Source organism: Marmota monax, unplaced genomic scaffold (genome assembly GCF_021218885.2).
Source record: "Marmota monax isolate L192 unplaced genomic scaffold, Marmota_monax_Labrador192_F-V1.1 WCK01_AAM20220418_F8-fsc00051, whole genome shotgun sequence".
In the NCBI taxonomy this organism is placed as follows: domain Eukaryota; kingdom Metazoa; phylum Chordata; class Mammalia; order Rodentia; family Sciuridae; genus Marmota; species Marmota monax.
In genome coordinates, this window is record NW_026695202.1 from 1,096,264 (window position 1) to 1,120,406 (window position 24,143).

The 24,143-nt window shown below is 32.8% G+C and overlaps 2 protein-coding genes across 3 annotated transcripts in view; both read right to left on the reverse strand.

Annotated features, from left to right (window-relative positions):
- The window catches only part of Nup37 (nucleoporin 37), a 44,801-nt gene that overhangs the window by 13,940 nt on the left and 6,718 nt on the right, over positions 1–24,143 (reverse strand). For both annotated transcript variants that reach the window (XM_046429661.1, XM_046429662.2), the window contains exons 3-5: positions 19,183–19,307; positions 17,500–17,572; positions 15,656–15,750 (exon numbers count right to left, since the gene is read on the reverse strand). In XM_046429661.1, the coding sequence (XP_046285617.1) occupies positions 15,656–15,750; positions 17,500–17,572; positions 19,183–19,307 (293 nt within the window). The remainder of the gene's footprint in view (positions 1–15,655; positions 15,751–17,499; positions 17,573–19,182; positions 19,308–24,143) is intronic.
- Positions 249–2,516, reverse strand: LOC124082992 (multiple inositol polyphosphate phosphatase 1-like). The gene is made up of 2 exons (XM_058574277.1): positions 2,478–2,516; positions 249–1,914 (listed from the first exon to the last, which is right to left on the reverse strand). Exons 1-2 carry the CDS (start codon positions 2,514–2,516, stop codon positions 1,336–1,338), a joined length of 618 nt encoding a protein of 205 aa, XP_058430260.1. The 3' UTR covers positions 249–1,335.

Consider the following 24,143-nt stretch of genomic DNA (forward strand, 5'->3'; position numbering starts at 1 on the left):
ATGAAGAAAAAGAGAAAGCAATTTCTTAATGTTCCCACTTATGTATTTCTTGTATGCTTACCAAGAGGGAATATGGGTTTTTTTCCCTAGCAAACCATTGTTTATATATATGATGTAAAGTCTTATTGTTGTAATTATATAATTGTTACTATATAAATGGATAAAACGTGAAAATGACAGAGCTCTTTTGATGAAGTTACTGGCAACTAAGGCTATTTCTTTCTTTTCTTTTTTTTTTTTTTTTCAGGTAAAGAAGAATTTTGTTTATTGTAGGAAATATTTTCATGGCATTTGATAGAACTCAGAAGTATTTCTATGAAATGAGTTCAGATGTATGAAACTAAGTCAGCTAGGATGATATTCTTTTTTTTAATGAAAAAGAAATCAAACAACCAAAAGATGCATTTCTAACCACAAGAATGGGAAGTTACACTCCATGTATATATAATATGTCAAAATATACTCTACTGTCATGTATATCTAAGAATATAAAAAGAAAAAAAAAGGATACACTTCACATAATAAAATTTAAAAATGGGAGCCAAGGGACAAAATGAAAAAGATACCTAAACAATGAATTTAAGAAACTCTGATTTATCCATCTGACTTGTTGCTAATGGTCCTCTTTTGTCTTTCCATTTTTGTATACTTAAAACAGGTCTGATGATAATTGAAATAGCCTTGCAAGACTTATTAAAAGTAATTGTTGAAAGAATTTAAATACTTTATAAAATACTATTAACAAAAATAATTCTTACTTTTTTCTTGCTTCATTCAGTGAAAATGCCCTTTTAAATCAGTCTGTTTCTTAACACTGTTTCAAAGTCTTACTTTGTTAGCTTTCTTCTAAAGTGATACTCTTAGTTAATCACAATATTTCTGATTAAGAGACACAATTAATACTAGAACTGTTCCACCTGAGAAAAAAAACAGATCTATAGCACAATTAGACCAGTTAAATCAAATTACGGATCATCCAATTGACATGTTTTGATAATCTAGGACTTTGCAAGTATCATTTTCAAATTATACTCTACTTCAGTGTGAGGTTTCTCATAGAAGTTGGAAAAATTTCATTTCTGTAAACACTTTCTGTGTTAGTTGTCTCTCTGAAAAGATTTTTTTATTTCCTTAAGAGAGCTGCTCCAGTGAAAATCATTTCTTATCTATGTATCAGGTCCAGACCCTCCCCCAAAAACTTAGTTTTTCTGTGAAAAGACAGAAATAGCCAAGTAATATGAAAGCTTCTGTAATCAAGATATTGTCTACTTATTATAAACATGTAATCACTCCCTATGGGGAAGCACTGATGAACTAAAAACGTTCTTCAATTACTCATAGCTCGTCAGATGTGCTGTTCACCTTTGGTAATTCACATTCTTCGCTGGTTTGACAACTCTGGAGGATGTCTTTGTAGTGGTTCTTCAGATCCTCATACAAAGAAACAGTTTCTTGTGAGTGAGCCAAGGGCAACACCTTTTCATTCAATAATATCTGCACTTGAAATTCTTCCTGAGGAGTCTTGGCATTTTCACAATGGTAAAGCACAAATATTAGGTTGGAGGCATAAGGTACAATATGACCACTTCGGAACTTTCGATGAATTTGTTCCTTGTAATTATAAGCTGTTAGAGGCTCCTTGTCTTTGAAGTAGCCCATGAGAGAAAGTAGTGGAAGAAGGGTCTCTGCATGACCAAACTGAAGGACGATTGGAGAAGAAACTGGCTGAGACTTAGTATGCTCAAGATTCTGGGTTTGGTGTCTAGTACTTTGCTTCTCTTCAACTGCTTTGTCCAGGTGCTGAAAGATATCCTGAAAGAGGGTGCAGCTGGATCGACTATTAATGGTATATCCATATCCTCTTTTCCAATATTGATCATTGTAAGAAGTTCTTAACTGAAGTGGAAAGGAATGCTACAGCTCTTTATCATGTAGAAGCCTTCAAAACTGGACCAGAAATGCAGAGCATTTTAAAAAAAGTTGCAGCTGTTTTGCAAGTGCCGGTAAACAATTTAAATGCAGATTTAATTCAGGTAGCTTTTTTCACCTGTTCATTTGACCTGGCAATTAGAGGTGTCAAATCTCCTTGGTGTGATGTTTTTGACATAGATGATGCAAAGGTATTAGAATATCTAAATGATCTGAAACTAAGGCTATTTCTAAAAGGGAAAAAAGACCCTCTTAAATTAGGTATGTGAGACAGTTACAAAAACTTAAATAACATCAAAAAAATCTTCAAAATTCAGATGTATTCTGAATTAAGACTACTTTTGTAAATGTTATATTCATTGTAGACATTGTATTATGGTTGTTGCTCATGTAGAACAAGAATCCAATGCCAATCAATGACTCATAACCTAAGAAAAAAGCTTGGGCCCAATATAAAAAGATTGGCAAATGTTTTTTTCATATATATGTTGTATATCTGAATAAGACAGGTAGGCAAACTTTCAAAATGATTTCCTGAGTTTACTGACTTTTTGGTTTTCTAAGAAATACTGGTCTACCTTAGCCATGCTAGCGAAGAGAAGAAGAGAGAGAACTCAAATTACTAACATACGGGATGAAAGAGGCAATATCACAACAGACACTTCAGAAATACAGAAGATAATCAAAAATTATTTTGAATCCTTATACTCCAATAAATTAGAAGATAGTGAAGGCATAGATAAATTTCTTAAGTCATATGATCTGCCCAGATTGAGTCAGGAGGATATAGACAACCTAAACAGACCAATATCAATTGAGGAAATAGAAGAAACCATCAAAAGACTACCAACTAAGAAAAGCCCAGGACCGGATGGGTATACAGCAGAGTTTTACAAAACCTTTAAAGAGGAACTAATACCAATACTTTTCAAGCTACTTCGGGAAATAGAAAAAGAGGGAGAACTTCCAAATTCATTCTACGAGGCCAACATCACCCTGATACCTAAACCAGACAAAGACACTTCAAAGAAAGAAAACTACAGACCAATATCTCTAATGAACCTAGATGCAAAAATCCTCAATAAAATTCTGGCCACTCGGATACAAAAACTTATCAAAAAAATTGTGCACCATGATCAAGTAGGATTCATCCCTGGGATGCAAGGCTGGTTCAATATATGGAAATCAATAAATGTTATTCACCACATCAATAGACTTAAAAATAAGAATCATATGATCATCTCGATAGATGCGGAAAAAGCATTCGACAAAGTACAGCATCCCTTTATGTTCAAAACTCTAGAAAAACTAGGGATAACAGGAACATACCTCAATATTGTAAAAGCAATCTATGCTAAGCCTCAGGCTAGCATCATTCTGAATGGAGAAAAATTGAAGGCATTCCCTCTAAAATCTGGAACAAGACAGGGATGCCCTCTCTCACCACTTCTGTTCAACATAGTTCTCGAAACACTGGCCAGAGCAATTAGACAGACGAAAGAAATTAAAGGCATAAAAATAGGAAAAGAAGAACTTAAATTATCACTATTTGCAGATGACATGATTCTATACCTAGCAGACCCAAAAGGGTCTACAAAGAAACTATTAGAGCTAATAAATGAATTCAGCAAAGTGGCAGGATATAAAATCAACACGCATAAATCAAAGGCATTCCTGTATATCAGCGACAAAGCCTCTGAAATGGAAATGAGGACAACCACTCCATTCACAATATCTTCAAAAAAAATAAAATACTTGGGAATCAACCTAACAAAAGAGGTGAAAGACTTATACAATGAAAACTACAGAACCCTAAAGAGAGAAATAGAAGAAGATCTTAGAAGATGGAAAAATATACCCTGTTCATGCATAGGCAGAACTAACATCATCAAAATGGCGATATTACCAAAAGTTCTCTGTAGGTTTAATGCAATGCCAATCAAAATCCCAACGGCATTTCTTGTAGAAATAGAGAAAGCAATCATGAAATTCATATGGAAAAACAAAAGACCCAGAATAGCAAAAACAATGCTAAGCAGGAAGTGTGAATCAGGTGGTATAGCGATACCAGACTTCAAACTATACTACAGAGCAATAGTAACAAAAACAGCATGGTACTGGTACCAAAACAGGCGGGTGGACCAATGGTACAGAATAGAGGACACAGAAACCAATCCACAAAACTACAACTATCTTATATTTGATAAAGGGGCTAAAAGCATGCAATGGAGGAAGGATAGCATCTTCAACAAATGGTGCTGGGAAAACTGGAAATCCATATGCAACAAAATGAAACTGAATCCCTTTCTCTCGCCATGCACAAAAGTGAATTCAAAATGGATCAAGGAGCTTGATATCAAATCAGAGACACGCCGTCTGATAGAAGAAAAAGTTGGCTACGATCTACATACTGTGGGGTCGGGCTCCAAATTCCTCAATAGGACACCCATAGCACAAAAGTTAATAACTAGAATCAACAAATGGGACTTACTCAAACTAAAAAGTTTTTTCTCAGCAAAAGATACAATAAGAGAGGTAAATAGGGAGCCTACATCCTGGGAACAAATCTTTACTCCTCACACTTCAGATAGAGCCCTAATATCCAGAGTATACAAAAAACTCAAAAAATTAGACAATAAAATAACAAACAACCCAATCAACAAATGGGCCAAGGACCTGAACAGACACTTCTCAGAGGAGGACATATAATCAATCAACAAGTACATGAAAAAATGCTCACCATCTCTAGCTGTCAGAGAAATGCAAATCAAAACCACCCTAAGATACCGTCTCACTCCAGTAAGATTGGCAGCCATTATGAAGTCAAACAACAACAAGTGCTGGCGAGGATGTGGGGAAAAGTGTACACTTGTACATTGCTGGTGGGACTGCAAATTGGTGCAGCCAATTTGGAAAGCAGTATGGAGATTTCTTGGAAAGCTGGGAATGGAGCCACCATTTGACCCAGCTATTCCCCTTCTCGGTCTATTCCCTAAAGACCTAAAAAGAGCATGCTACAGGGACACTGCTACATCGATGTTCATAGCAGCACAATTCACAATAGCAAGACTGTGGAACCAACCTAGATGCCCTTCAATAGATGAATGGATAAAAAAAAATGTGGCATTTATACACAATGGAGTATTACTCTGCATTAAAAAATGACAAAATCATAGAATTTGCAGGGAAATGGATGGCATTAGAGCAGATTATGCTAAGTGAAGCTAGCCAATCCCTAAAAAACAAATGCCAAATGTCTTCTTTGATATAAGGAGAGTAACTAAGAACAGAGTAGGGTCGAAGAGCATGAGAAGAAGATTAACATTAAACAGGGATGAGAGGTGGGAGGGAAAGGGAGAGAGAAGGGAAATTGCATGGAAATGGAAGGAGACCCTCAGGGTTATACAAAAGTACATACAAGAGGAAGTGAGGGGAAAGGGAAAAATAATACAAGGGGGACAAATGAATGACAGTAGAGGGGGCAGAGAGAGAAGGGGGAGGGGAGGGGAGGGGAGGGGGTATAGTAGAGGATAGGAAAGGCAGCAGAACACAACAGACACTAGTATGGCAATATGTAAATCAATGGATGGGTAACTGATGTGATTCTGCAATCTGTATATGGGGTAAAAATGGGAGCTCATAACCCACTTGAATCCAATTGTGAAATATGATATATCAAGAACTATGTAATGTTTTGAACAGCCAACAATAAAAAATTAAAAAAAAAAAAAAAAAAGAAATACTGGTCTAGATCATTAAAGGAAAAAAAAAAAAAAAAAAAAGGGCTTCTACCATAACAGGAAAACAAATTTAAAATTTGGAAATTCAGGTTTTAGTATTGCCAAATTTATTTAGCAAGAATTTTTTTATAATAATAAAATTACTAAAAAAATTAATTTTAAGGGCTCATTGTCTTCTTAATAAACAAATATATGAAACGACTACTTATAGAAGTATGGCATAAATGTTACCAGGTTAAATTACCTGGGCCAAAAAATTAGGAGCTATATGAAATACACATGTATACATATTTAACTGTTTGCAAAAGAAAAGCTTCTAAGGTAAAGGTCATCTGTTAATACATTAAGAAGTCAGACCCAGTGAATCAAAAGGCACTGGTACAGTATTACTCTCAAGTGAAATAAACTACAGTTTTGACCCAATTTGAACTGTAATTATAACAAACATCTTCCCTCTCACCATCACTGTAGTCCTAAATAGAACTGTTCTTGTTAGTCATAAAAAGGATGGATGAAGAGTTAACTGGGTCTAAGTTATGAATTATACTTACTTTACTTTTAGTAGTTTATTGCTAAAATTATTTCCTCATTTCAGACCCAGTGCTTTTCAGCAGAACTTCATTAAGTATCCCTACCATATAGTACCCAGATACAATTGCCCATTTAATTAATAAAAAGGTACTATAAATTTGGTGTTGGCGGGGCTGGGGTTGTGGCTCAGCGGTAGAACGCTCACCTAGCATGCGCGAGGCCCTGGGTTCAAACCTCAACACCATATAAAAATAAATAAACGTGTACAACTAAAAATAAAAAAATATTAAAAAAAAAAAAAAAAAAAAAAAAAATTTGGTGTTGGCATATTGGGATATCTTAGATATTCTCAAAAGACTTTTAAATGGACAATTAGCAGAGCTTGATATTCTGTTTGAGAATTCAAAAGGAAATTTCCTGGGTAATGCTCTATTCTTTTTGTTCTCCATTTTTAATTGGCAGCTCATTGTCTCCTAGGGAGTTCATTGTAGAAGGAAGTTTCTTCTACCAAATGTTTTTGACAGCACAGACAAAAGAAGGAATGGATGAGATTAAATGACACATCTGTATCCATTTGGCCCTCTGTAAAGGGTAAAGCAAAGAATACACCACAATCTTTCTAAAAGACATGACTAGATCATATGAATCAGCGAACTGAATAATTAAATTAGAAAACAAGAACAAAAGTAATACTACAGAGATGTAGTTAGAGGCACTTTACAATATCCCTGAGTGCAAGAATGGGACCTCCTGTGTATTCTAAACAAGAAACACATTTTTCACTGAGTTTGTGATAGCAAAATGAGGATTTTCTCTCTCATTTCCAAGTAATCAGTAACCAAGATACTTATGATGTAGATGATTGAAAAAAAAAAGTTAGGCCATGGCATATTTCTTTAGTAACTAAACACACAACTAGAAAGGTAAATAAAGCAAGTAATAAATAATTTATTGCTGAAATAACTGTTTAAGCACAAAAGAAGTTCAAAGGTAGGGAATCTTCCAACTAAAGGCCCCAATCCAGGGATTAGATTGACAAATCTTGATACTGGGTTTGGTAGGTTAGAGTGGTGAATAATCTTTGTTAGTAATGGCTCAGACTATGAAGAACCTTGAAAGATAAAAGCTTTAAAAGGGAGCAAAACCAAAATGGCACGATAGCTTGAAGTAGGAGTTTTATAGAAGATACTTTAGTAAGGATCACTGCTTCAAATATATTTAGAAAATAAGACTAATTGACTCCTATTGTTTTTAAGTACTCAAGTCTACTGAGCAAGTAGTAGTGACAGTTTGCTAGCAGCATTAATAGATTATTTTACTAACTTCTGAATAAGAACTAAAAAGAGAAACTAAGCAGAAACTACAAGTTTAATATCCCAGAAGTGAGAAACGGAAGATACCCCATAGCAGAATTAACATCTCATTTAAAAACTTAATAGGTAGATTTTTCAAGGAAGGGAATTGTGATAAATTTTGTCACATTCATCAGAATTAAACTCAACTGCAAAGAAATACCATATGGTAGTTTTCAAACAGATCATATATAATTTCATCTTTAAGGAGTTCAGAGTAGGACTTGTAAGTTCTTTAACTGACACAATCCTTAATACAAATACCCCTATACTATCTAGGAAATACGAGAATTTCATGATGTCCAACAAAAGTTTCGACAAAACTTTACAATTTAAAATTTGACTACATGCTAAATACGAAAACTATAGATAAGGCAAAGTAGTCCTCATTATGCACATTAAAGGATTTCAAAGTAAACCTGAAAAGTATTTGTACATGACTCCCATTTATATAATTCACTTAATGTAACCACATGAGGGCCACATAAGGCAAGCTGAAATTACTGTAATCACTGGTTTGGTAAAAGACTTTATTAAATACTGGTTTTGTATTTCATCTAGAAGGGCACATGAGAAAGAACAAAGTGTTGAATACCACAGAATGGTGTTAGCAGTACATCATCATGCAAAATTTTAGAAAATTCTTTAATCACTTTATTGATTTTTAGGATATAATAATCTTTCATTAACATTTGGTTTTATTCATTGAATAAAAAAGGTCTGAAACTATGATCACAAGGTTTTTATTATTTTCAGACAGTATTTTTTTTTATACACAGAATCCTTAACTTCTATTTATTGGGAGTACTATCAAACAACACAAACTATCAATTTTACTCCATTCTCAAAGCTCTGCTAAACTTATACAACAATTACTCTTGATTAAACATATTCTAAAAATTAGAGGGAATTTTAGAAGATAAGCAGGGAACTTTATTTCCTGATTTAACCATAACCTTATAATGAATAATAGGAATTATCCTGATTTCACTTCGTATCTGGAATTATTTAGGCATGGTTTATGTGCTCCTAAACGTGGATTACCTCCCAAGAATAGTTCATTGGCCTATCTTCAGTCCCCTTTTGTCTGCTTCCCACCAGGACTGTTTTTAAATATATCACATATTTTGTGATCCCAACTGGGGTGGGGGAGAAAGACTACTGCACTCTAGTTAGGGATCTTACAAGACTCTCCAATGTATCAAGACAAAGGTGATATGGCAAGAACTCAGCATGTGGCACACAAAAGACATTTGATAAACATTGTTTTCCCTCTTCTAACATTTTTCCTCTTATAACCCTATACTACTGGCTTAGTGACTAGCTTAGGTAATTTAGTATTCCCTTATTCAGTAGTGTGATTATATTCCTAAAAACAAAACAAAGTTATTCTTTATTTCTTATATCCTATCCCTTCTCCCATTCTTTAAAAAAAAAAAAATGATCCTAGCTAGAACATGGCATTTACAATTATTTCATGTTTTACAGACGAAAGGAATGGTACCTTATGTGTCTCTAATTCACTAGTCTTATACTAAAATATTCCTAGTTTCTAGAAGTCAATTTTCCTTTGCCATAAATTTTTAATCTAATATCTTAAAAGATTATTAAAGGGTAAGGAGGAACAGAAAATGGATTTACTTCTGACATCCTTTGTAGATATAGTGAGTACTGGGTTGTATGTTTCTTTTGTATCCCCCAAAGTACTAAATGTTGACTCTACTGAATGTGTTTAATAAATACTTGTTGATCTGACTTGTTCTTACAGAATGGTACTGTTTCTGATATAAAAGAACATCTGCTATTTGGCATTAACTGGGAATGAGATGTTCTGTGAGTTTTTTAAATAATAAGCTTAACCCATTAAAATATTTAAATACCACTTTTACCTTCTTTTGGAAGCAGGAGACAATAAATCTATCTAAATGAATATGTACTTTTTTTACCTCTAAAATATTGTAATGATTGTTACTTCCTTTTGATGATACTGGGTCATAACTATGAATGTCAGTATTTATGTCTTCCTGTGCAATTGCATAGAAGAGCACACATAATACACACAGATCAAACCAGTATTTACACAACCCAATGTATGTACACATACATATTTGTGTGTATATATGTTCATACAAGATCCTGAATGGCTAGTAATCCCACAATTTATTGGGGAATTTCTTTTGTTAAACACATCTGTTAGATGCTTTTTTTTTTTTTTTTTTTTGGTAATAACACTTTTATGAAGATACTGTGACACATACATAGTTGTATTCATTCCTTTACCCAGATTCATGGATTTATGATTTTGTAGCATTATTTTAAATGCTCAAAATAGTGCCATAAAAATAATATATCAGTGGTTCTCAACAAGTTAAGTGGCATTTTTGGTTGTCCTAATGATTGGGATGCCACAGGGCAGGCAGTGGCTAAGAGTCACCAATACTAATAATTATATAACTTTCAAATGACAGACTAAGCTTTAGAAACTCATAAAAGGTGGGAACATTTCAAGAGAGAAGATAAATTTTCTGCAATGTTTTTCAATACTTTGTTCCTTGGCAAAACACTGAATTATTTGATACTATACACATACGAACTGATGATTTGAAATATTTTCCTTCTGTTTTTCCACTTAACATCCTATAGATTGTTTTGCTATGCTATTTCCTTTTTCTCTTAAGCCTATTTAACTTGTTCTATTAACACAAGCCTTTATTGTAATACTGCAGTTTGCTCAGGGCTATGATGCTGTAGAACTCCAGATGGCACTATTTACACTGTACTCTATGCCAATAATATCCCTGGACCATGCACTTGGTAGTCTTGCCTTTGCCTTAAAATTTCCTGTTATTTTCTGATATGCAATCCTATTCATTATAAAGAGGAACAAAGACTATTTCAGTATGCAGACATATGTAGTTTTAACACTGTTATTCTATAAACATGTGTTTATTTATTCTATAAAAATATAATTAAGGGACTTTAATTTTTTTTGTAACTATATATTGTTCTCAATAGGCTAAATTGAGAACTCAATTTTCATAAATATTGCACAGATCATAGATTAAAACTAGAAGGAATCTGATAAAAACTTAACCAATCTTCTACCATAATAATATTTCATATTATCAGTAGCACCTTAGTTCACAGTGTGAATTTTTATTCTGTGTGATTCAGAATGCCAATTTTCAAACAAAATACATGTATTTCATGAATCTACTCAGGAAATAGGCTGTTTTAAAATGGTGTTACTAAGGCCACCAATCTACTAACTAATTATAGTATTATCTCTCTCTTAGAAATGTCAAATCAAACATTAGAAAATGTGCATAGATCAAAATAGTGAAGTAATTTCAAAAATTACTTTTAAAAGAGACACTGGGTCAGAGACATTTTTTCTCTGCCCTTTATAGTACAGATGTTAAGACTATATCGTAAGACTGTGCTATGCTGTAGTCTCTTTTGTTATATATGTGCCACAATAAAATATTCTTTTGATGAAACTATAATATTTTACATATTAAAGCCTAGCATTAAAAAATGTGTTGTACTACAAAATTCACATTTTTAAAAATACATAACACAAGGGCACTTGGTACATTTACAGTGTTATCTACTATGTAGTTCCACAACATATTCATTATCCCAATAGAATCACAGAAAATGTGGCCTTTTGGTCTCGCTTATTTCAGTTAATATAATATTTCTAAGGTTCATTCAAGTTGTAGCATGTATCAATACTTCATTCCTTTCATGAAGATATTCTGGTATATGGATATACCACATTTTGTTTACCCATTTATCCACTGATAAATCCACACATTTGAGCTATTTTCATCTTTTGAGAATAGTATTGACAGAAATATCCCTTTACAAATTTTTATTTGAACACATTTCCGGAAATCTTTTGGGTATATACTTAGGGGTAGAATTGCTGGGACACATGATAATTCAACACTTAACTTTTTGAGAAACTGCAAAATTATCTTCTATAATAGTTGCACTGTACCATTTTATAATGATTCCAGTAAAGTATCCAATTCCTTCACATTTTCCTAAACACCTGTTATTGTCCCATTTTTAAATCATAGCTATTTTAGTGAATGTCTGTGGTTTTGATTTGCATTTCCCTAATAATCAATGACATTTAGCACTTTTTCATGTATTGAATAGCATTTGTATAACTTCTTTGTAGAACTGTCTATTCAAGTACCTTCTCCACATTTAAACTGGGTTGTTTGTCTTTTCATTGTTGAATTATTATAAGAGTTTTCATGTATCTGACAACACTCTTACTAGATTTATGATTTACAAATATTTTCTCCTACCCTGTAAATTATCTCTTCACCCTCTCACAGCCTCTTTTGATGCCCAAAGATTTTTAATTTTGATTAAGTTGAATTTATGCATTTTTCTTTTGTTTTATGTTTTTTGGTGTTGTATTTAAGAAACCATTGTCAACTCCAAGGTCTTTAAGATTTGTCCTTATATTTTCTTCTAAGAAATTTTCCTCACTTTAGCTAGACATTGGTGAGGATTTTGCATGTATATTTATAATGGATACTGGTCTGTATTTTCTTTTCTTTCTTAAGGGTTTGATATCTGAGTAATGCTGGCCTCACAGAATAAGTTACAATGTGTTCCCTCCTGTTTTCTGAAAGTTTTTGAAAAAGATTGGTGTTAATTTTTTAAATGTTTGGTGGAAATTACAAGTGAGGCATTTTGTCCTCTGTTGAGAGTTTTAGTTTTTTTTTTTTTTTTTACAGATTCAAACTCCTTTGTTTGTTATAGGTCTAATCAGATTTTCTTTCTTCTTGAGGCAGTTGTGGTAGTTTTCTATTTCTGGGAATGTGTCCATTTCATTTAGTTATCTAATTTGTTGGTATATAATTGTTCATATTTTTCAAGAACAAAAGCAACATCCCCATTTTTTTCTGATTATATATGTTGGGTATACTTTCTCTCTTTTCTTCTGTTTAGTCAACAGCTTGTTAATTCTGTTGAATTTTTTTGGAGAACCAACTTTTTGGTTCTCTATCCTCTGATCTTTATTTTCTTCCTTCTGTTAGCTGTGGTGCTAGTTTGTCCTTTTTTTTAGTTCTAAGGTATAAAGTTAGGTTGCTGATTTGAGACCTTCTTTTCTAATGTAGGTTCACAGATACAAACTTCCTTCCCAGCACTGCTTTTGCTGCATCTCATAAGTTTTATACACTGTACTTCGTTGTTATTCATCTCAAAATGTTTTGCATTGTATTTCCTTCTTTGACCCACTAGATGTTTGAGTGCCACATTTAATAAACATGAATTTGTAGATTTTTACAGTATTCCTTAATTTCTAGTTTTATTCCATTGCAGTCTAATATGATTTACATTTTTCTCAGTTTACTGATGATTGTCTTAAGGCCTAACATATGGTTTATTCTTGAAAAAACTCCATGTGCACTTGAGAAGAATGTGTATTATGCTAATGGTGGAAATGTTTCGAGTGTTTTAGTGTATGTCTGTTACATCTAGTTTTATGTTGTTGAAGTCCTTTGTTTCTTTATTGATCTTCTATATGGATTTAGCACAGGTTTTTTTTTCATTTTTAATTTATTTTATGCCTGGTATCATCTGTTCCCAAGGTGATAAAGGCTTTGACTAAGATCAGACAAGGATTTCAATAATGTACCTTTACTACCAACATGAAGGCCCAGAGTATGATTGGCATTACTTTAGTCAGTGTGAAAAGTCATACCCATGATGTAAATGGCTCTTCCCTCTGTCCAAATTACACACTTTCCATGTGCTAGTGTCCTTATTTGTACTTCGGCAAGTCTATCCTTTGAGTTAATGAAGATGGTGGTACTGAAATGTATTTCTATTATTGTGTATCCCTTTAGAATTTCTCTCCTTTACAACTGTGAGAGTATGCATGACACTATTCTTTTAACTTCTTGTTTTACATAGTTGCATTTTCTGGTGGTTGTATTTTTTTTTTTAATTTAATTCTGTCCATACTGTTTAGTTTTATTAGCCAGTCAGAGTTGTTGTTTACTTCTGGTTAGTGGACTAAACTGACAAATTCTAAATTTAGCTACCCAGCTACTACTGTAATGATGATGTGTACCAACTTCAAAATATCAGAGGCTTACAAAAATAAGCACAATTTTTCCCTCATGGGTCTATGGGAAGCTGTTTCATAATGCCAGATGGTTCCATATCTGCTCTAGTATTTCTCATTCTGGGGCCATTAGCTATCTAGGACATGCTCACCTTACCGCAGATGATAGAGCACAAGAGGTCAAGTCAAACCAGGTAAAACATTTAAAGCTTCTGCTGGTGTCACACTTGCTAACATCACACTGTCCTAAATGAGTCACAAAGTTAAGCCCAATGGGATAGGAAAATCTCCCTCCATTAGAGGGGGTAAGGAGTGTGAATACCTGCTACAGTAACACCATCAACCATAATCTAGCAAAATCAGACACTCAGGCACAATGTAAATAGTTTTTCAAAAAGATAAATTTATTTAAAGGACCTACTCTGAAGCTATGCCCTTTATTTTTATAAAGGAATTATGTCCTTTCTTTTATGAAATGATGATAATGAAAGGTGATAACACTTAAAATTCTTATTGTTTAATAAAAAAAAAAGCTGGAAATCACCAAGATTTTTGGAGAAATTTACTAGTCTATAAAAAAACTTCAAACGTCTACTATAAGAGAAAAAATAATCATAGACCTCTGAGTATTCCTATGTATCCCTAGCTGTTATTCACCATTCACAGGTTATTCCTTGGCTTGCAAATACATCCATTTCCTCCCTTTTCAAGTTTTATTATTCCAAATGCTTGTGATTTGAAATATCCATGTTTTAGAGAACTGAAATGCCAATATTTATATCTAGTGATTTATTACCTTGAAAATGAGCCATTTTAAGGTCTTTATACAAACTTGGTTTTGTAAATACTTGGGACCTAAAATTTTAATGTCATATAAATCTTTCATCTCCCTCACATAAAAATTTTAACAGGCAGTGCATACATAAAGAATAATGGCCTATAATTCTGAAACTTTAAAAAGGTGAGCTCTACAAAGACAAAAAAATATAAAAAAGTAGCCAGCAATTTTACTATTATATCACTATTAATTACATCACTATTAATGATATTTAATAGTTTTTAAAAATATGCATATAATAATTAATAAATATTAATGATTTTGACAAAGCTTTTTCAATGATTTAAAACTATGCAAAACAGCAGAGCAGTGTCTTTTGATCACAGTATTGATAAAGCCAATGAAGAAATTGGTACTCCTCTAATGACTGACTGTCTCATTTCACTCCTGACTTCTCAGTTTATTTCCACCTCCTACACTTGCTCTTCAGCTTGTTTTTGTGATATTCTCCAGCTTTAGGAACTATTAAAATGTTATAGCTACCTCATCCATCCTAAACTAGGGGGTAGGATGGAAGAACATGATACTGAAATGTATTTGCAGAAAACCTTATATAAAGACTTTTGAATTTGTCAAAATACCAAATTTTCCATGAGTCTCATGTAACAAGTTGAGATTTGTAGTTCATTATGATACATTTATTTAAACATGATCTGTGACATAACTTCATAATATGATAATGGCCTTTTATTATTCTATTGATCTTGCCCAATATTGGATCTAACGTATATTTAAATTTTACAAAAGTGTACATCTAAAATAAGAGGCAGAAAGATATTCACAAAGTTAATGAAAGTTTCCATTAACTGGGATGAAAACTGACTTCACAGATTTTGAAAATCATGTTGGTGCCAAATCTCTGATTTAAATAGAATATGTTTCTTTTATAATAATTTGTGCAATTTATATAAATGTTGAACTTTGTCTAATTTTTTTTCAAAACTTCACATCTGCATGTACATTTTTTTAAGTTGTAGATGGACATAATAATTTTTAACTATTTATTTTTATGTGGTGCTGAGGAGCGAACCCAATGCCTCACACTTGCTAGGCAAGCACTCCACCACAGAGCTACAACCCTAGTCCCTATCTAATTTTTAAAATATATATTCTCATTAAAATAAAAGGAAAATTTTTAAATGTGGTTATAACATAAGCCACATACCTGCAGGTATGATCATCACTCACACTTGCGATTTCTTGACCTTCTTTGGGATCAAATGCCAAACCATTAATGAAATCTGAATGACCCTCTAATACCTGACAAAATGGGAAATTTAATAAGAAAACAGGAAAATAATCTACAATATTCCTATCAAATATATTTACTTCTCTGCGTCAAGAGATTTCAATGCATGTTTCTTTTTTCTATAAATATTTCTTTGGCAAACTGCTATTTTTAAAGAATGATTTATACACCCACTTTTTGGGAAGGTTTGTCTTGGAAAGAAGTTAGTCATTCAATACACTGCTTATTAGCTTAGTCTAACTTTTCTCGTACGCATTTCTTCCAAAAACATGCATACTTTTTTTACTGTACCTGTCCTTGTCTCACCTCCTTTCTCATTTATCACATGCTAAAAAACCTTTTAGGGGTACTGGGATTGAGTCCCTCTAAACTTTTACCTTGTTATCTAGTGCTTTGCACACTTATTGCTTAATATACATAATATGAACTTCACCTTCAAATGTTTTCCTTCTCTTGCTCAATGTAACTGCCAGCACTGGAGACAATATTATAAGCCCAAAGTCACAATCAACACAGTAATCCCCTTCTGACCATAGAAGGAACAAATGGGAAGTTGTAAGCTGGAGGACAATGTAAACAGGCAAGGTTCCATTTGTCAAAATCTTTATAGTTGAAGTCCCAAATAAGCCTGCCAGATATTTGAATATCTCAATGGATTTTCTTCCTTCCTCTCTCCTTTCCTTCCAAAAACTTGAATTTGATCTGTTCACTATATAGAAATGCATGATAAAAAAGGGGAAAAAAAGCATTTCCGTGTAATATTAATAAACCAAACCCCTCCAAATACTTCTCCAATGCTTCTCCTCTGTTCTGAGACAAATTAACATTAAATGTTTAATATTTATTGTAACGAGCATATTAACTTTCAATAGGTAAAAATTTTATGTGCTATTTATACATTTAGTTATTCATGGTAGAGCCTTAGATTAACCAATATTTGTACCATACATTATCCCTATTGCACACAGCTTAAAGAATAATTTTCACTACTCTCTAAATGATTAGAAAGGTTTACCTTTGCTTTATAACATATTTTTAATTTGCTAGAAAGTCAAGAAGGCAATACCATTCTTATAAGAAAATGTGATAACAATTTCAACCCATCCTGAGGGCTATTACATTACCAGAAAATGTAATATATATAACCCTATATAAACGTATATAGGGTTATTATGTATTAAGTACCATTCGTTTTACATGAATTAGTTCAAGCAATGCTCATAATTCTATGAGGGAGATGCTATGATTACCCTTTCCCTAGAGATTAGGGTAAAAGTTTACAGAGATTAGATTACTTGACTAAGGTTACACCATTACTAAACTAAGGTTATACCATTACTAAACTGTAGAGCTGGGCTTGAAATGCAGGGGTTTTGGCTCCTGTGTCTGAGCTCTTAACCACTTTGTAAGCCTGTCTGGGCTATGCTGCCCTTACCATTTGTTCCTTTGAGTTCAACTCTTACTCCAAGTATGTTTGCATCCATTTTATTTTTACTATACCCGACTATGATTTTGGCATTTTCTTATTTACTGTTTCTACCTCATATTTTACTACTAAATGATATCAGATTTAGAATCTTCAGTCATTACTAAGAACCTAGTTACTACCGTATATAACAGAATAAATGAGACCCTAAATCACAAACTTTGAAGATGACCGTAAAAACTCATTTCAAATTAGGATAAATAATTTAAAAGAAAAATAATAACATGTTTTAAAGTAAACTCTGAACATTTATGAATTATACTTGTCAACATACCTTATATTCATTTTTATCTTGAAGATCTGAAGTAAATAATCTAATTTTCATATCAATAGCTGAAGTACAAAATCTGGAAGCAAAAAAACCCAAACAAATCCATTTTTAGCCTCTGTAAGTAAAAGTCTTCCCTTCCTATTGTCCCTCCCTCCAAGTCACTGGAATGTTTTATAATTCATAATCATGCTTTTCCTGAGGATGGGAAGGAGAATGTTGTAGCTCTGTTGTAGGAAATATTATATGCCCATTAAAGTACATAGGAGGCAAATTAAATATTTTATTTTGAAAACACATAAAATGTTACCACAATCTGGATTTGTCTCTTCAATTATAAATCAGTACATGAATGTCTGGTGTTGCTCCACTTTTCTTTGAATCTTTTCTACTTTAGGAGCATTTAATCCATCTCTTAATTAAATCAGAAACCTCAGAGAAGTAAGTAAAGTAAGGTGAACAATTTATTTTCTAGCCACTATGAAAGGAAAGCAAGCAAATGGAACACGAAAAAGAAAACGAGGAAAGAGAAAGAAAATAAACTCAAGATAATAACACGCTAAAGAGAATTTATCAAGAGCTGCTTTTTTTAAAAAATATTTTTAAGTTGCAGATGGGACACAATATCTTATTCACTTTTTTTTTTACTATGGTGCATTAAGATTGAACCCAGTTCCTCACATTTGCAAGGCAAGTGCTCTACTGCTGAGCTATAATCCCTGTCCAAGAAGAGCTTCTTTTTAAATGTAAGATAAAAGTTAATGATGGTTAAGAGCGATGCCAAGCCATACCTTACTTGCTATGTAGTTACGAATGTACTTATTTTGGAACACTATGAAAAAAATATAAAGTAAAGAAGGCTACTTAAAGTTTAATCACAATTGCCCATAATTATGTATAAAACAGTGAACTGGAAGTATACATGGATTCTTTATTTTCATATTACTGCATTTTCTAAATTTTTAATGTGTTATTTTTCACAAGAGAAGTATGTAATTTATTTGGAAAGGACAAAGTTATGTCATCAGGTTGCTGTGAAAATATTCTTTAACTTTTTGGCAGTATGGGGATTGAACCCAGGGCATGCTGCACAAGTGTTCTAGTACTGGGCTATACCTCCAGTCCCCAAATATTAACTTTAAAATTAACGACTGGTTAATATTTTTTGTATTACTTACATTTGTATAGTTCCAAAAAGGATTTGAATAGCTTATCATAAATAAACAAAAAAACGCCAAAGTGATGAATTGCAGCAAATTCATTAAAAGGAGGCAAACATGCACTGAGCAATGAAGGGAATGATCACAAGATATAAGCCCTTGTACAGACGGCTTTAGCAGGCATTACTGTCTCAACAAATTTAGTTTTTCAGAAAGTTGGATTTTCAGTAATTAAGGTGGCAAAATAAGAGAAGAATCTGTGAAGATTTCAAATTATTCATATGAATTTCATGTAAAGATCCTTGTAGTTTGGACCAAACACATGGTTAAGTCATCACTGCCATAACTGCATATTTAAATCACAAATAAATATGATAATTCTAATTTATTAATAGCAATATCAAAATATGGAATCATCTAGAATCATGGAAAATGGGCACGGAGGAAACAGTCTCTACAATTAGACTTGTCATCATTTAACATAATTAGAGAACATTATTAAATACTGCATTTGAAACTTTAAACTTACTTGATTACTGTAGGCAATGAATCAAGTCTAGTCTTTGGGCTCCAAGCTATGCCATCAACCCTGATTCCATGGTGAAATGTTCGAAGGGTTTTATATTGAATTCCTTCAATATCTGCTTCCTCCTCCTAAGCATATACAATAAATGTTTTAACACGTTTAGAGGACAAATAAAACAAATATTCTGAATTTCATTATAATAAAAAATTTATCAGGAAGCCATGTAAATATTTTGGAGACTGAGTTAAACTAATTTATAGAATAAGCCATAACAAAACCAAAGTTGTTTAGGCCTTACAAAGTAAATCCCTAACACAACAAAAATCAAGCAGTAAATGTGTTATGGTTTATTCTAGGAAACATTTTACTTTTAATAGTAAACATATTTTATAACAAGTTCAAGAAAAAAGTTACGTTTTTCAAAATCAGAACATTCTAAATAAATGAATGATTATACATGGACTATCAATTTGATGATATAAAAATGTACATAAAGTTTGGATTAGATATTTTGGGGCCTTAAAATGCTTCAAAGTCATTATAATGAATGTCAGTGATTTTCATGTGGTATGTAAAATGTGCCATAATAGGGCTGGTGTTGTGGTTCAGCGGAAGGAAGAGCGCTCGCCTAGCATGTTCGAGGCGCTGGGGTTCAATCCTCAGCCACCACATAAAAATAAACAAAATTGTGTCCAATTAAAAAATAAATATTTTTTTAAAAAAGATGTGCCATAATAGTTCACGAATAGCGAATATGCAAATAATATTCAAATTAATTTACTCTTAAGATTCTTAAAAAAATTTTTTTTTGGTATCAAAGATCAAACACTAGGGCACTTAACCACTGAACCACATCTCCAACCCCTTTTCATGTTTTATTTTGAGACAGGGTCTCATTAAGTTGCTTAGGGTCTTTCTAAGTTCTTGAGGCTGGTCATGAACTTGGGAGCCTCAGTTGCCCAACTTACTGTGATTATAGATGTGTGCCCCTTTGCCTGGCGCTCGTAGATATTTGATTCTGGGTATATGTGCTCAGTAAAGTCAGCTTACTTACCTAGCTCTGTCTTACTAAAATGACTTCAGGTTATAATCATGGGAAGGTAAGAAGAAACTGAATTTTAAAAGTCAAGCCACCTATCTCTAATAATGTGGACAATAACTTAAGAAACTCTTCTATTACGGAAATAATGAAAAAAGACATCCAGAGAAGCAATTGTGTAGCAAAGTGTGCAGAGTCATAAGGTCATTTGCCCACATCAAATGACTTAAAACTTCTGTTTGCAAGGGATAGGAGACAAAGCTCAGTTCTACACAAGGAAGGACATCATATCAAAGATCTCTACATAGACTGAAGGCCCTTAAGGGGGAAGAAGGAAAATAAACAAAAAAAGAAATACTATACAAAATACCCAACATGATTTGAAGCCAGGAGAAAGAAAAAGCAACTTTAGAGCAAAATCAAGTTAATAGTCTATGTATAATCATGAGTCTGGGACTTGAATTCACACTAAATATGCAGTCCAAAAAAAATGACAAAGAACATATTTCAAAGTGGTCATATGTTGGTAGTGGCCTCAAGCACCTGACAGAAACAAAGGCAATTTTCTCTTGGATGAGCAACTCTACCCAGGCCTCAAAAAGTTCCCGAAGATATAGTCCAATCAAACACAATTTTGTATATACATGCACTTCACATATGCAAATAAAGTACTACAAACAAAAACAATAAAACAGCAGACTTGAACCCACAAAGACATCAGATTAAAAATAATTATTGCAGCAGAATGTGGTAGCATGTCTGTAATTCTAGTGATAGACAGAAGGATTGCAAGTTCTAGGCCTTTGCAATTAATTTGGTATGGCTCTGTCTCAAAAAAATAAAGGGGCGGGAGATAGAGCTCAGTGATAGAGTGCCCCTGGATTTATTCAATCCCCAGTACTTCAAATAAATAAAGAACAATCACAGTGGTACATGCCTATAATTACAACTACTTGGCTAGAAAGATGGCAAGTTCAAGGATAGTCTGGGCAACTTGGTGACACTGCTCAAAATAAACTAAATAGACCTATAATCAAATCAGCATGATATTAGCATAACAACAAACATAATGACCAATGGAACAGGATTCAAAAATCCTGAAATAACAAATTAACCCATGCATTTACAGACAATTGATTTTTTTATAAAGGTATGAAAAACATGCAATGGGTTAAGGACAGTCTTTTTAATAAATGGGAAAAGACGAATATCCACAAGCAGAAGCATGAAATCAAATTGTTACTTCATACCTTATATATTCGTCAACTCAAATTAAAGAGTTAGATGTACAACTTGAAACTGAAGAAAACATGAAGGAAAAGCCCCACAATACTAGTCTGGGCAATACTTTGAATATGAACCTAAATGCAAGGGAACAAAAGCAAAAACAGGACTATAAAATTCCTCTGTATCTAAAAAGCTTTCACAAAGCAAAAGAAACAAGTGTGAAGAGAACCTATAAAACGGGCAAAATATTTGTAAACTATAAATCTGATGAGATCAATATCCTAACTATATGAGAAACTCAAGAGCAAAAAAATAAAAAGCCCAACCAAAAAATGGGTAAAGGACCTAAACAACACAATGGCCAAAAGGTATATCAAGAATGCCCAGTAGGCAAACTAAAATCACAATGAGATAGCACCTCACATCTGACAGAATGACCATATCAAAAAGAAAACAAGTGTTGAAAAGGATATAGAGAAAAAGTAGTCCTTCTATTTTATTGGTAGAAATGAAAATTATGCCAACTATTATAAAAAACAATATGGAGTTTCCTCAAAATATCAAAAATTAAAAATATATTAAAAATTGAACTACCCTATGATACAGCAATCTAATTTCTGGGAATATAGCCAAAGGAATTGAAAATAGTATATAGAATTGATATCTGCATATCTGTATTCACTGCAGCATTATCACCGATAGCCAAGATATGGAATAAATCTAAGTGTCCACTGGTGGATAAATGGATAAAGAATGGAATGATAAAGTATCTGTTCATACGGGAAACATTGAAAAAGAAAATCTAATAGAAATAGGAAGTAGAATATTGGTTTCCAGAAACCGAAGGAGGAGGGGTGACGTTGGACAGAGGATACAAAAATTCAGTTTGATAATTGTTTTTGAGATCTACTTTAGGGCATGGTGACCACAGCTCATAATAATGTACTACATTTTTCAAAATGGTTAATAAAAAAATTTACAAGTCTCATTACAAAAAATGAGGTGATGAACATGTTATCTTGATTCAACCATTCCACATTTTACATGTATACCAAAATATTATATTGTACCCCATAAATAGAAAACTGTTTCAATGAAAAATAAAAAAACAGAACTTTAAGATGAAGATACACTTGAAATTTAAAAATTCAATGCTTAGATGCAGCTGGGAGACGGATTTATAAAAACTGCTCAGAATTCATCCAAGAGAAGACAAAAAGAGAGGTCTGGAGACAGCATTTTAATGGGAGTTGTATAAGAAGAGAATAGGAAAGAGGCAGTATTTGAAGAGACAATGGTGAAGGATTCTCCATATTAGATGACACCCACCAGTAGCCACATTTGTTTCAGGCAGCTAAAAACAAATCCATAGCTAGAAATAATGTAACGAAACTTCAGAAAACACACACCTACAGGCGGGGGTGAGGAGGGAGGGAGATAAAGAAAGAGGAAGAGAGAGGGAGCGAGAGATATTAATCTTAGCAACTGAAGCTAGAAAGAAAAGTCTTCTAAAATAGATTTTCTAAAACAGAATATGAGACCAACAACCAACTTCTCAGCAGAAACAATAGCAGGAAGACAGTAGAATTAATGTCTTCAAAATGCTGAAAGAAATAAAATTTTAGACACAACAAACCTGATTTCAAGAATGTGGTTGTGTTAAATAAATTTTCAGAAAAACAAAACTCCAAAGTTTGCATCAATTAAAGGATCTGGGACTGGCAAACTATAATTCAAGGGCCAAATCTGGCCCATGGCCTGTTTTACAAGTTTCATGAGCTGAGAATCATTTTTACATTTTTAAGGTGTTGTGAAAAGAAAATCAAAAACCAAAGAGTAACATTTAACAGAGTCCTGAGAGCTTGGCAAAGCATTAAATATTTACTATCTGTCCCTTTAATGAAAACATTTGCCAACTCTTGAAGCAAAGAATATGCTTTGGGAGAAGAAAAGTCATCTCAGAAAGCTTGAAATGAAAGGAACAAAGAGTAAAAAACTGAAGGCTAACAGGTGGGTAAATACAAACAAATATTAGTTATGTAAAACAGCAATATCTAATTTGTGGGTTAAAACAAGAGGAAAAAGGAAGGAAAACTAAAATACTGAACAAAAATCTGGAGCAGTGAGGACAGTTAAATGTGAAAGGATTTGTCTTCTTCAGAAAGAAGGTAAAGATATTAATTTTGACTCTAATTAAGTATCAGTGTTCAAATGTCTTTGGTAATCATTATGAAACAGAGAAATACCATATAAAACTTCTAAACAACTAAAGAGGAAAAAATGAAAAGGACTGTGTATGTGTGTGTGTGTAAAATGCAAACTGAAAACATGATAAGAACATGCATATTGACAATTTTTTCTACACCAAAAAACGAAAAGTAACCCAACAGTATAGGAATAAATAAATTGTCATGTTATACCATACAATGCTAAAAATAAAGGAACTTCAACTTGGAGGAATCTAATAAATATACTATTAAACAAGAACAATAAAGTTTAAAAGATTGAAATAAAATTTAAAACATGAAAACATAGTGATTTGGAATATACATACATAAAAATGCTATAAAGAAAAATAAGGAAACAACAATACAAAATTTCAAACATGCTTACCCCTTAGTGTGAGACAGAATGGAAGTAGTGGAGGGATATTCACAGGTCTTCAAAGGAATTGCTAATATCCCTTTCCTAGGCTAGG

Bases quoted from the DNA above. Each gene is read 5' to 3' on its own strand.
- LOC124082992 (XM_058574277.1), bottom strand. From the start codon at position 2,516: ATGGCTAAGGTAGACCAGTATTTCTTAGAAAACCAAAAA. The intron at 1,915-2,477 runs GTCAGTAAACTC...AAAGAGCTGTAG, and splicing joins ATTTCTTAGAAAACCAAAAA to CATTCCTTTCCACTTCAGTT.